Here is a 12,063-nt window from a genome sequence, read left to right on the forward strand (position 1 = left end):
TGAATCGAATGTCTTGGGTGGTCTAGGCTGTGTGACATGTTATTCCTTTGATCTAACTGGTGCTCTTTTTTTAGTGCATTTCTTTAAAAACTATGAGTTTTGCAAATTGATCACTCATTGCCCTTTGCTTTCTCTTGTTTATATTTATAATTGTTTTATTTTTTTGTGTGTTTGCTCATTTCAGGCCTTCTTTGACAGTCACCCGGCCCCTGCAGCGGAGCGCACTGTGCAGCAGTGTTGTGAGAATATTCTTCTGAATGCAGCCTGGCTAAAGAGAGACTCAGAAGCCATTCATGAATACCTTCGGCAGCGCAAGGCTCCTCCAGCGGCCAATGTGTGATCCTGCTCTTCCCCATTTCCCTGGTCTCATGGGAGGGGGCTGAGGCAAAGGGGAGGTCTGCTGTGAAAACAAAATTGAGTCATTTCTCCAAAATCAAGCAGAAAACTGGTTGGGACTGAATGTAGTTAACCCCGTTCTGCCCTCGTGAGAGTTCGTTCAGCTGAATGCCAACAAAAGGAATGAAAAGCAACAAGTTGATTTTGCGTGCACACACACACACACACACACACACACACACACACACACACACACACAAATACAAATGCAAAGTTGAATTTGAAAGCAGATTTCAGCACGTATAGGATGTGAAAGCAACATAAAGAAAAAATATATAAATTAATAAAAACAAATTATCAGTACGTCTGGGCAGGGGTGGGTTAACACAATGTGCTTTAGCAGGAGAATTTGTCCCAGCACTGAGGGGTTTACTGGGAAAAGCAGAAGCTGGCATAAAACTTGATATCTATCCAGTGTTTCATAATGCAAGACGTTAATAAGAAGTGGTGGTCTTTACATCTTTTTCTTTTCCTTTTTTTTATACCCTTCTTCACTGAGGAACCTTTTTATCCAATAATGAATAGATTGTTTTTGATTTAATCATTTCCATGTCACTCAGTAAAATTAGGCAAATGAGTACAATTTTGGCACTTTGTCCTAGCTTCCTGTTATTTGAAAGGAGATAACTTGAAAGCATAATTTTAACTTTTAAGAAATGAGTGACAGTGCTTTCATGTTCTTCTCCTGAATTTCTTTAGATGTTTACAGGTAAAAGAATTACGAAATAATAATACAAAGCATTTTATGTCTTGTCTGTCTGTTAAAGGCCCCATGTTTGCCATAACAAGTAATACTAGTTTATTTTTATTTCTTATGGCAATTGTATCATTTCAGAAGCCTTAAATAGGTTAAACTGATTTGCAATAATAATTACACTGTGAAGTGACAAACGACTACACAGGCCAACAGTACAATACTAATGGTTGAGAAGAAAGGTGGTGAGTCTGCCCATTGAGTGGTTGACTGGTGTGTTTAACCATAATTTGATTTTTATTGTGGAGGGGGAAAAAAAAAAAGATGACGGATTGGAATAGGCCATCCACTGCTGTCCAAACGCTTCCCTGGAACTTCTGTCGTGCTTTTTTTTTTCTTTTAAGTTGCTGTTTGGAAAAATTAAACCGCAAATTCAATGTGAAAAGGAATATTTGCTTTCATTTCATCTCACCTCCTGTATTTTCCTCCCCCCTGTTTCATTTGTTGTTTTAACACACACAGTTGTGGACAGTCCTCATTATCTGCCTGTGGCTCCTGGCATTAGACCCCTTCTTGACTCATCTTCACCACATTTAACAATCTATAAAGGAGACATCACTGCTTGGATACCCAGACAAAGTCAAGTGTTAACTTTTCCCTTAAATAAACAGATGTAGAAAACTGTAAAATGCTAACTGGAGCTGAGAAGTGCCTTTTATTTTTTGTGGTGTTCTTCTGATTCAGGGCTGTGTGAATTCTTATTTTGGTTTTCTTTAACAACGACTTTTTGTTTGTCAAGCCATGAGATTAAACACCTTAACAGGTACAGACTGCTGCTGCTGAGGCAGAACAATACATAGAATAAACTGAATGCAAATTTAATGAATAGTGTCTCTAAAGAAATATCTTTGTCACTACATCTACTGTAACCAATGGTTGTGATGACAGGCAGCATAAGAGGAGGCATAGCTGTAGAGGCCCAGTGGCACTTCTTAGCACAGCATGGTAGTGATTATGGGCAGCATTAGACTGGATGGACTTCACCACATGTCTGCCACTGTATCAAATAAGTTCGGCAGCTGAATTGAACCTTCTGATTACAGCAAAGTGCTTGGCTGAACTGTTGTATGGTATGGTGCAACTATTCAGATAGTGAAAATTATGAGGGGGTAAAAATTATTGTGTTGACCAGGCTTCTGTAACTTACAGCATTCTTTTGAAATATGGATGACTATTTTATACAGTATTACTGCTTGGTTGATTTTTAAACTAAAGGAATAATCCACCCAAAAATTATTTTCTACATGTTACTTACCCCCATGTACTTTCCAGTGATGGCTTAGAAAAAAAATGTAATCTCAAATTTTCATGCAGAATGGAGAGGAAAAAAATAAAGTAGCCAACAGTAATAATTGGTGTATAACAGCAAAAGAGAAAAATGTTCCTGGGAAAAAGAAAACAAAATTTTGTTTGTGTCACATAATCAAAATGTCATTTATCCCACTGTATGCTTATAATGTGCAAAACACCTGTTTTTATTCCTGATACACTTTTAAATAGTTACTTCTGGAATAAAAGCAACAAATCATTAACAAAACTCACAAAAGACCCACCTCTGCCCCTCATGTGTTGGTTAAGAATCCTGTCTTCAGTTCTAAAAGTAATTTCCATGAAGCTTTAGTTTCAGGTTTATGATGGGCAAGGATTACTCCAGATTTAACAATAACAATGTTTTAAGCTTTTTTTTGTTTTGAGCATATGATGGGATAACTGAAATGTGGTCTATACAATATGAGTAACACAAGTTGTCACTGGGCATTTTTCACATTGTTTTGCCGCTGTTCAGCATTGGTTACTTATTGGCTTCTATTATATCAATCTTTTTTTTTCACTCCATTCTGCATGAAAACGTGATTAAAAGATTTTTTTCAGCCATCAACACAAAGCAATGGGGTAATTAATGTATAAAAAAAAATCACTTTCAGGTACAGTATTCCATTAATGTCTGTTTCCAAGTATGGCTTTACTGGTCTCATATTTATTGAAAAAAGTGCACCTTGTGTATTTTTACTCTGATTCAGAGCACCTGCACAAATTTACACTAATGCAATAACAGTAAATTGTTACATTAACATACAGGCACAAGTTAACTATATTAAATATTTTAAAAAAAGGAATTACAATGATTAATATTAAATCAGGTGAACATAAAGTCCACTAAAATTATAAGTGTGATATGGCCACTTGACAACAAAACTGTTTTGCTGGAGGAAAAAACTGGGCTTCCTATAGTCAGTTATAGTTGAGTAAGTCTTTGTTCTGATGATCCACCGTCTGCTGGTGATATCTATCCTAAGTAGGTACTGGAAAGTGTAAACAAAGATTGAATTGCTTTGCCATTGATGACAGAAGCTTCCAATGTATTTGGTGTTATAACCAATGGGCTTTTTACAATTGCTTGCCCTCCACCCCCCTAATAAGTTATCAAGGAGCCGAGGTGCCCATTCTAGCAGTGGCCACTGCCATAATTGACAGAGATGCAGAATTCTAATTTCACTGTTCAGTTGTTCTTCAGTTTGCTGAGAACATACAAATTCAACAATCAGCAGTTTGCAGGTTCATTATTGTTGTCGAGTTTTGGTTTTCCTCTTTTGCCTGCACTTCGCCTTACTTTTTAATGCTTCACTGTAATTTGTATGCTGTTGTGCACAATAGTGTATTGTTCAGTCATTTTCTGACCCTACTTAATCCAGTTCAGGGTCACAGTGAACCAAATGGATTCCAGTCTATCACATTACACACTCACTCATACCAGAAAATTTTGATTTGCCAAATAATCAAGCATCTATCTTTGGGATGGAGGAGATAAAGAAGAATAATAATAATATTTTATTTATATAGCGCCTTTCCCATGCTCAAGACACTTACAGAATATAAGAAAGAACGGTAGGGTATACAGTATATAGCATAGTACAAAGCAAATTAATAAATAAGAAGATTAAGACAGTAAACTCAGAGAAGGCCTAACAGACAACAGAACTGATGGTCTAGCACACACATACAGGTTACATGAGCATCTTGACAGAGAGGTAAACTGAGAGAAGGGGAATGAAATCAAATAGAGCTAAAAGCCTTCCTGAACAGATGAGTTTTAAGTTGTTTTTTAAAAGAATTCATGGAGTCAGCTGACCTGATTAATTTCGGTAGGTCATTCCAGAGTCTGGGCGCTATACAGCTGAAGGCCCTGTCACCCATGGAGTGAAGATTAGTGTGGGGCACAACAAGACTGCCAGAATCAGAGGACCTCAGTGGACGGGCAGGCACATAGTGATGGAGAAGATCACTGATGTAGTTTGGCGAGGTTATTTAAGGCTTTGTAGGTTATTAGTAGGATTTTATATTCGATTCTGTAAGACACAGGGAGCCAGTGAAGACGGAGCAGGATGGGTGTGATGTGCTCGCTGCTGCTGGTTCGAGTAAGGACTCTTGCAGCTGAGGTTTGAATAAGCTGGAGCTGTGATATAAGATTAGAAGGGCACCTGCCAGCAGCGAGTTACAATAATCTATGCGGGATGTGATAAAAGCATGGACAAGTTTCTCAGCATTAGAAAAGGAAGGAAGGAGCGAACACGGATATGTTACGGAGGTGAAAGTAAGAAAGTTTCTTAATGTGATTTATGTGGTGGAGTAAGAAAGGGAGGAATCAAAAATGACACCAAGATTCTTTGCAGTAGAGGCAGGTCTGATGAGATCACCACCAAGATGGACTGGGAAGGAGCTCATTTTATTAAGCTGCATTTTAGTCCCAATTTGCAGGAGTTCAGTTTTGTTGCAGTTTAATTTTAAAGAGTTCTGCTCCATCCAGGTTTTAATTTCACTAAGGCAGGTTGTGAGCTGAGAAAGCTCTGATGAAGTTCCACTTTTAACATTGAAGTAGAGTTGAGTATCATCTGCATAAAATGATAGCCCAGTCCATAGCTACGAATAATATGGCCAAGGGGAAGCATATAAATACAGAAGAGAAGAGGGCCAGGACAGAGCCCTGAGGAACTCCTTGTGTGAATGGCGCTGAGCTGGATCTGCTGTTGCCAAGACTAACAAACTCTTCCCTATCAGTCAGATAGGACTTGAACCACTGGAGGGCAGTGCCAGAGATACCCAGCATGTTCTCCATTCTGACAGTAGAATGTCATGTCTGACAGTGTCAAATGCTGCACTGAGGTCTAACAGAATTAATATGCTGGTTTGTCCAGAGTCTGCTGCCATAAGCAGATCATTGGTTACCCGTAGCAGAGCAGTTTCACAGCTGTGCTGCACCCTGAAACCAGACTGAAAGGGTTCCATCAAATTATTAGAGTTAAGTAATTGGTGAGCTGGGAAGCTACAACACGCTCAAGAGCTTTTGACAGGAAAGGTAAGTGGGAAATAGGCGGAAATTGTTAAGATTGTCAGCATCAAGACCAGACTTTTTAACATTGGGGTTACAGAAGCGATTTTAAAAGTGAGCGCACAGAGCCAGTGTCAAGGGATGAGTTTATTATTGTTGTAACAGTCGGGATTATGGCATGAAGGCAGGATTTAAGTAGTGTGCTGGGGATGGGGTCCAGTATACAAGTAGTTGGCCTCATCTTACAAAGCAGGTTATTAACAAAGCAGATGTGACTGGTGAGAACTTAGAGAAGGAGCTGGATGGAGTGGGAAAACAGGGAGAGATATAAACAGATGATGTATTTATGTTAGTTGAATTATTTAGATCTTTAATTTTGTTACGGAAAAGTGGAGGAAATCCTCACAGACTTCAGTAGAAGAGGTAGTTGGGCCAGATGCAGGTTCGAGTAGTTTATTAACTACAGAAAACAAAACCCTTGGGTTATCGTGGCCACTTTCTATTATTCTGCCATAGTGGGTGTTCTTAGCAGCAGTTAGTGCTTCTCTGTAAGCTCTTTGGTGGTCAGAGAAAGCCTGGATGTGCACAGTGAGGCCAGTCTTACGTGACATTCTCTCAAGGCGTCGGCCAGCTGCTTTCATAGATCGCAATTCTGAGTTATACCAAGGAGCTGAACGTTTAAAGAAAACCTCTTTATGTTTTAAAGGAGCTGTTTTATCTAATGCTGAATGAAGGGCTGAGTTATAGTGGTCAACAAGACTATCTAGTGTTGACGGAATAGGTGCAGACAGTAAAAGATCAGAAATGGATCCAGAAAGGATAGAGGGACAGATATTTTTAAGGTTTCTGTAAGAAATTTGTCGTTTACAGGTAAGAGGAGGTAAAGGCAGTGAGACAGTAAAAAATACTGCTTTATGGCCAGAGAGTCCCAAATCAGTGCTGTAAATATTGGCAACAGATAGTGCAGATCAGATCCAATATATGACCACCAGAGTGGGTGGGAAAATCAACATGTTGTGTCAAGTCAAAACAGTCCAGTAAGGATAGGAATTCATTTCTCAGTTTAGATGTAGTAATGTCAATATGGATGTTGAAATCACCAAGAAGGATAATTCTCTGAGAGTAAGAGCTTAGGTGGGTTAAAAGTTCAATCAGATCAGATAAGAAGGATGCATTGTATTTTGGGGGACGATAAAGAACAATGAGTGAGACAGGACCTGTTTCCGTAATTAGTTTAAGAAGCCAGAATCGTGTAGACTAAGGGGCAGGTGCTCCAACTGCTGTGCCACAATGCCACATCGATTCAAAGTCTTGAGGTATGAAATATTGCAATAAAGGCATTCAAAGGTTATATGCTATATGTGTCCATTTCAATTAGTAGAATACACACACTTATTACTTGACTGCCACTGCATCTGACTCTTTACCTTGCTGGTGGAAATCCCACACACTGTGGCATGGAACACCCAGTCCCTAGGTGGACTCCATTCCTACATCCTGGTCTCCCTATTCCCACCAGCATTTTATATAGGTCCACTGTTCTCACCTGGTCTGTGAACACACAAAATGTCCCACAGGTGAGCTTGAGACTTGTTAGGGTCTGAGAAGTCTGGGCTGCCTTGTTGGTCTACTCCCTCTGTGGCATAGAAAAAGGAGATGAGACATGTTACTATCCACCTGGTCATCTTATGGGCTAACTTTTATCATTGGAGGTAACATGGCAACAAAGTAGGAATCATAATGAACAGGATCCTGTGCAATTTAAGGTGATCTGACAATGGCTGTGGACAATAGGTTGTGTCCATAGGAACAACAGGAGAGGTCCACACAGAAGGCTCCCCCACTAAAAACTGAAAGCGGATCCAGGATTAGGGACAGCAGTAATGGGCAGTCAATAATATATCTGTGAATTACAAATGAATACAATGCAACAAAATCAAACAAACATATTTTGTCTGTATGCTAGTATAGGGTGAATGCCATTTCAGTGTAATACACAACATCCAGCTGACTCTAATATGTCTCAATTAATTTCTTTAAAATCATTTTCGGAAACGAGCATCAGGTGTTGAGTAGACAAAACTGGCTAAGCGTATTTCAGTCTTTGAATTTATTCTCAATTAAAAGGACAAAACAGGTGTCAAATAACCCAAACTAGCATTACATATGTATCTCTGATGACTCACAGAATTGTTTAAAGGATTTCTATCTTGTGGCTCTCCTGCAAACTGTTGGAAGGCTATAGAAGTACTTGATTATCAATGGAAAGGGTGAAAAGGTTTAATAAAATGTGCAGGACACCATCAAAAAATGATTATGAATGTCTAGACAGGAGACTTCAACAAGAATCAAAAGTAGTTGTAAACATCAATGCTTCCAGATTAAGGTATGAAATTATTACACAAATATAAATCATCCAACCATCCGTTTTCTTAACCTGCAGCTGCCCAGTGGCAAATACAATCAGTGGAACAAAAGTGCACTGTTTAAAAAAAATAATTTTGTGAGTTTTATAGGGGCACAAAACCTATATAAGTGTGAAACAAATATGATTTAATGTTTTATAATTTGTATGGTTCATCCATTTTGAAAATGCTATTCATCCTCTGTTAAACTCAAGTGCTTAACAGCCCCTAACCCAAAAGACTTACCAACATCTACTCTACTCTACAGCTAAAGACTTAAACCATAAATGATACTGACGTTTGAAACTCAAAAGTGCAAGGTGTCTGCAGTTAACACACATGCAATACAGAATTACTCTTATGCAAGGTTGTTTAATATGAAGTGCAACCTGGTCTAGTGACACCTTATTTCTGACAAACTAAGAGATATGCACTTGATAATTATTAACAAGCTTTATTCCAATGATCCATTAATTAACTAATTTAATGTTAGCAATATACGAAAGGCACTATGATACATAGGGGACGGCACAATTGCACAGTGGTGTTGCTGCTGCCTGGAAGTAAGGAGACTGGGGTTTGCATCCCATTGTTTGACTACTTCAGTTTCCTCCCACTGGCCAAAGACATTGAAGTTAGGTGAATTAGATAGATAGATACTTTATTAATCCCAAAATTTGCACAGTGAAACTGGCCATAGTGTGTGTTCACCCTGTGATGGACTGTTGCCCGTTCCAGGGTTTGTTCCTGTGTTGTGCCTTATGCTGGCAAGGATGGGCTCCAGTCCCCCTGTTGATCCTGGCCTAGATAAGTGGGTTACAAAATTACAAGTCACACCTATGATAGATAGACAGATATCTGTTCAGGTTCAGCTCAAGACCCCCAAGGTGACCCTGGTTTGGATTAAGCAGATTAGTAGATAGATAGATAGATGTATAAAAGATCAACGGTTTCCAAGTTCAGTCCTGGGTCTCCTGTGGATGTAGATTTGTGTTCATGCCAGCTTCACAATCAATGAATTATGTGATCTTTAACTGACCTGATTGCTTAACAACAAAACAGAGTTAAGAACTTAAAACTATGGAAATTATACCTATATTTCTAAACGTTCAATACATCTCGCCTATAGCACCTTTAATAAGATCAGAATTGTTACACTTGTATCTGTATTTTATATACTGCCTTTCATATCGTTACCTAGAAACTACTGCTTTTGTTAAAAGTGAGATTGCGCAACCTTATGACAAGAGAGGAATAAAAGGCACACAGGAAGGCATCTTATTATATCAATCATGCTTTTTTTTTTTATAAAGCATTATAAGCAATAAGCAACACGCGCCACCAGCAAGCACTTTGGGTACCAGATGACCGTATCGAATATACAGACTGGGAGGTTAAATGAAACACTGACAGTTAACAGGAGTTTAAATAGGAACTATGAAAATACGTACGACTACCGGGAATTCAGTTGAAAACGCTAATAAACATCAACCCTGATTATAAAAGAAAGCAATTGGTAGGCAAAGGCGTCCAAAAGTCCTTGACATATCCACGCGAATTTGACGCTCTGTAAATTCAAAATCTAAAATGAATGTGATTTACAGGAACATGTAAACGCAAGCATTACGATATGAAAAATGCCGTGTACTTTATCCATACACTGAGGCTGCGAAATCCCATAAGCAGGCTCGCGGGATCGCCCAGCATGCCAGTCTGCTACCGCACTCCCCCCCGAGGAGCCCAACAACCTTACAGAAAGAAAACAACGCGGGAACGCGAAAAGACCGCGCAAACTCCACGCATGCAGCAAATTCCGCGTTTTAAATTCAGTGTTTATTTTAAAACAAAATCGTGTATTTCTAAATGTGATAACAGGCAATAGCTCACTGTTTCACTGGCTCCCGCTTACATCCTGTGCCTAATCCGTCACCAATTCGCGCCGAAGCTCGAGTCGATCTGCGCACGCGGCAAACTCCGAGCTGCGCACGCACAGTGGTGACGTCCTTGCGTTTGCCGTTGCGGCGGAGTACGCGTCATATTCATCCGCGCGAGAGTGAATAGGCTCTTTCCCTTCCGACTGCAGGTTGAGAGCGCACAGGAGTGCCGCTCCGGAAAAAGGAAACCCGAGAGATCCACACACTCACACTTTTTTTATTTTTGTTTTTTTTTAGAACATTGTAAGCGCCTCTCTACTGGCAGGAGTACAGCAGCGTGCATCCAGTAGCTGTACATGTACTGTCCGTTCTGTTAGTGACACATTACACATTAAGTAGCGAGAGGGGCGAAGAAAATAATCCGGCTGAGTGTGTTGGTGTGTTCTGCTGCTCTTCCTTGCAGTGGAGGCGTCCAGACAGAATGGAGCTCATCACAATCCTCGAAAAAACCGTCTCTCCAGGTGATTATACACCCGTACCGACCAACTTTTTCAATCGATACCCGCCCGTGGTGTGGGGTCGCCACCGTTTCGATAGAATCGCGCCCGCAAAGCAAAAAAAGTTGGTTTGAAAAAAAAGGGAGGGGATGGATTCCGGCCTGCACGAGACCGGCTTTTCGATGAAGTACATTCTTAATTGTTTCAAAAATTCACTTGCTAGTTAGTTTGCTGGTGTAAATGGTTCGTTCTTTGTGTAATTTACCTTCAAGTTTATTTTTTGAATTCTTGCCTGTGTGTTTTTATTTTCTGTGCTCTTTACAATCCGGCCTAGGTTTTTTTAGGCATCTAAAGGAAGCGTGATGTCTTTTTGGAGGAGAATTCACAAAACGGTTGACCAAAAGGCACCGTGGCTTAAGCGAGATCAGGGCCGCACAGGTGTCGGCATAAATAAAGCTTCAAAGAGCAAATATGAACTTTTTAAACCGCTTGATTAAAGTGACATTTTAGCGCTTTTTGCGAGTCTTCACTTCCCACCGTTTGAAATATTTGGGGCGGGGTGAGTTAGTAGCGTGTGAATTTGATATTCGATCCGTTTAAACACTCTCACAAATAACCTTTTATTTTAATAAGATGGCTCGCAAGCATGGATGATCCCCGAAAGCGATTTAATATCAAAACGATATGAAGAATTAAAGAAAAAGTGAATTGTTGTGTACCAAATGCTGAAACGCGTTTCAAGTTTTTTTACTGTATCTTGTTTGGATTTCCCTCTTTTCGTGTGTTTTTTTGGGATACACTTGTTGTGTTTTACCACTTTTGCAGAGCGAGTACATTGTTTTAAATAAGAGGTAACCTTGATTCAATGAAGTTTTACAAATGTGAGGTAACGTTTGGATGTGCCGGTCATTTATACATACAAATCTACAAGTAATCTATGTAAATTTAATTTTATTTTCACGAAGAATTTTTTTGGTACATTGATTCAAGACATTTCTAATCTGTATTTGACACTTTTAAGAAATTTCTAACCCCATCATGCATGTGTATTATTTTTATAGATCGCAATGAACTGGAAGCAGCACAGAAATTTCTGGAGCAGGCAGCCATTGAGAATTTGGTAGGTGCCAATAACTATCCTTCTTTTTAAGTTGCTTTGTGATCTGTATGATGTAAAGTGGGAGAGCAAGTGGGCTTTTTTTGGAAAATGATTTCAGTTGCGAGTGTTTAGCGCTTTTTTTCCTGCGGAGAAGGCAGGGCCCTTGAATGAAAAACCGCCATGCCGGCGCAACCTACATTGGGTTCCGCCGGCGCGTGAGGGCCTTTTTTTCTTTTGATTGACGCGCTTCTTTTCAATTGCATGCCTGGGTTTTTGTGACATTGGGTATTCTGACCAATCCCAAAGAAGCTGCTGAACTGAGAGGCGGAGTTAGCGTGAGACTAGGTTGAGAGTGAGCAGGGCCGTTCCTCAGCCATGTGGGAGGTGGGAAGCGGGAGGATTGAGACTGTCCTGATGGAGACGCTTCGGTCTTGGAAAGGTTTTTGGCGTTGGTTGTAAGTGGATTGTTTTAAGCGATGTATTGAGTGGAGAGAGAGAGAGATGTGCTTTGGATTACAAAGCGTACTTTAGGCTAGTGAGAAGTTGCTGCTTCTTTGTGTCTGTGGAATGGGATTGGGCACATGTGAATTGAAATTGAAGAAAAAACGTGCTTTTCGATATATACGATTCTTTTAGACTCGAGTACCATTGGTTTTCTGCGCACATTTTATTCATGAACCGAATAATACAGTATATAATGATATTGTAAAT

At 39.7% G+C, this 12,063-nt stretch overlaps 2 protein-coding genes and 1 long non-coding RNA gene across 4 annotated transcripts in view; 2 read left to right on the forward strand and 1 right to left on the reverse strand.

Annotated features, from left to right (window-relative positions):
* Positions 1–1,785, forward strand: part of npepps (aminopeptidase puromycin sensitive) — a 103,123-nt gene extending 101,338 nt beyond the window's left edge. Inside the window, exon 23 of the mRNA XM_039740799.1 lies at positions 185–1,785. Within this exon, the coding sequence (XP_039596733.1) occupies positions 185–340 (156 nt within the window). The 3' untranslated portion in view covers positions 341–1,785. The remainder of the gene's footprint in view (positions 1–184) is intronic.
* The window catches only part of LOC120518169, a 52,498-nt gene extending 42,618 nt beyond the window's left edge, over positions 1–9,880 (reverse strand). For both annotated transcript variants that reach the window (XR_005631190.1, XR_005631189.1), the window contains exon 1: positions 9,770–9,880. This is a non-coding gene — a long non-coding RNA (uncharacterized LOC120518169). The remainder of the gene's footprint in view (positions 1–9,769) is intronic.
* An 81-nt stretch (positions 9,881–9,961) lies between these two features.
* Positions 9,962–12,063, forward strand: part of kpnb1 (karyopherin (importin) beta 1) — a 35,534-nt gene continuing 33,432 nt past the window's right edge. The window contains exons 1-2 of the mRNA XM_039740800.1: positions 9,962–10,277; positions 11,315–11,373. Of these exons, the coding sequence (XP_039596734.1) occupies positions 10,238–10,277; positions 11,315–11,373 (99 nt within the window). The 5' untranslated portion in view covers positions 9,962–10,237. The remainder of the gene's footprint in view (positions 10,278–11,314; positions 11,374–12,063) is intronic.

The sequence above is a fragment of the Polypterus senegalus genome, chromosome 17, assembly GCF_016835505.1.
Source record: "Polypterus senegalus isolate Bchr_013 chromosome 17, ASM1683550v1, whole genome shotgun sequence".
Lineage (NCBI taxonomy): Eukaryota > Metazoa > Chordata > Cladistia > Polypteriformes > Polypteridae > Polypterus > Polypterus senegalus.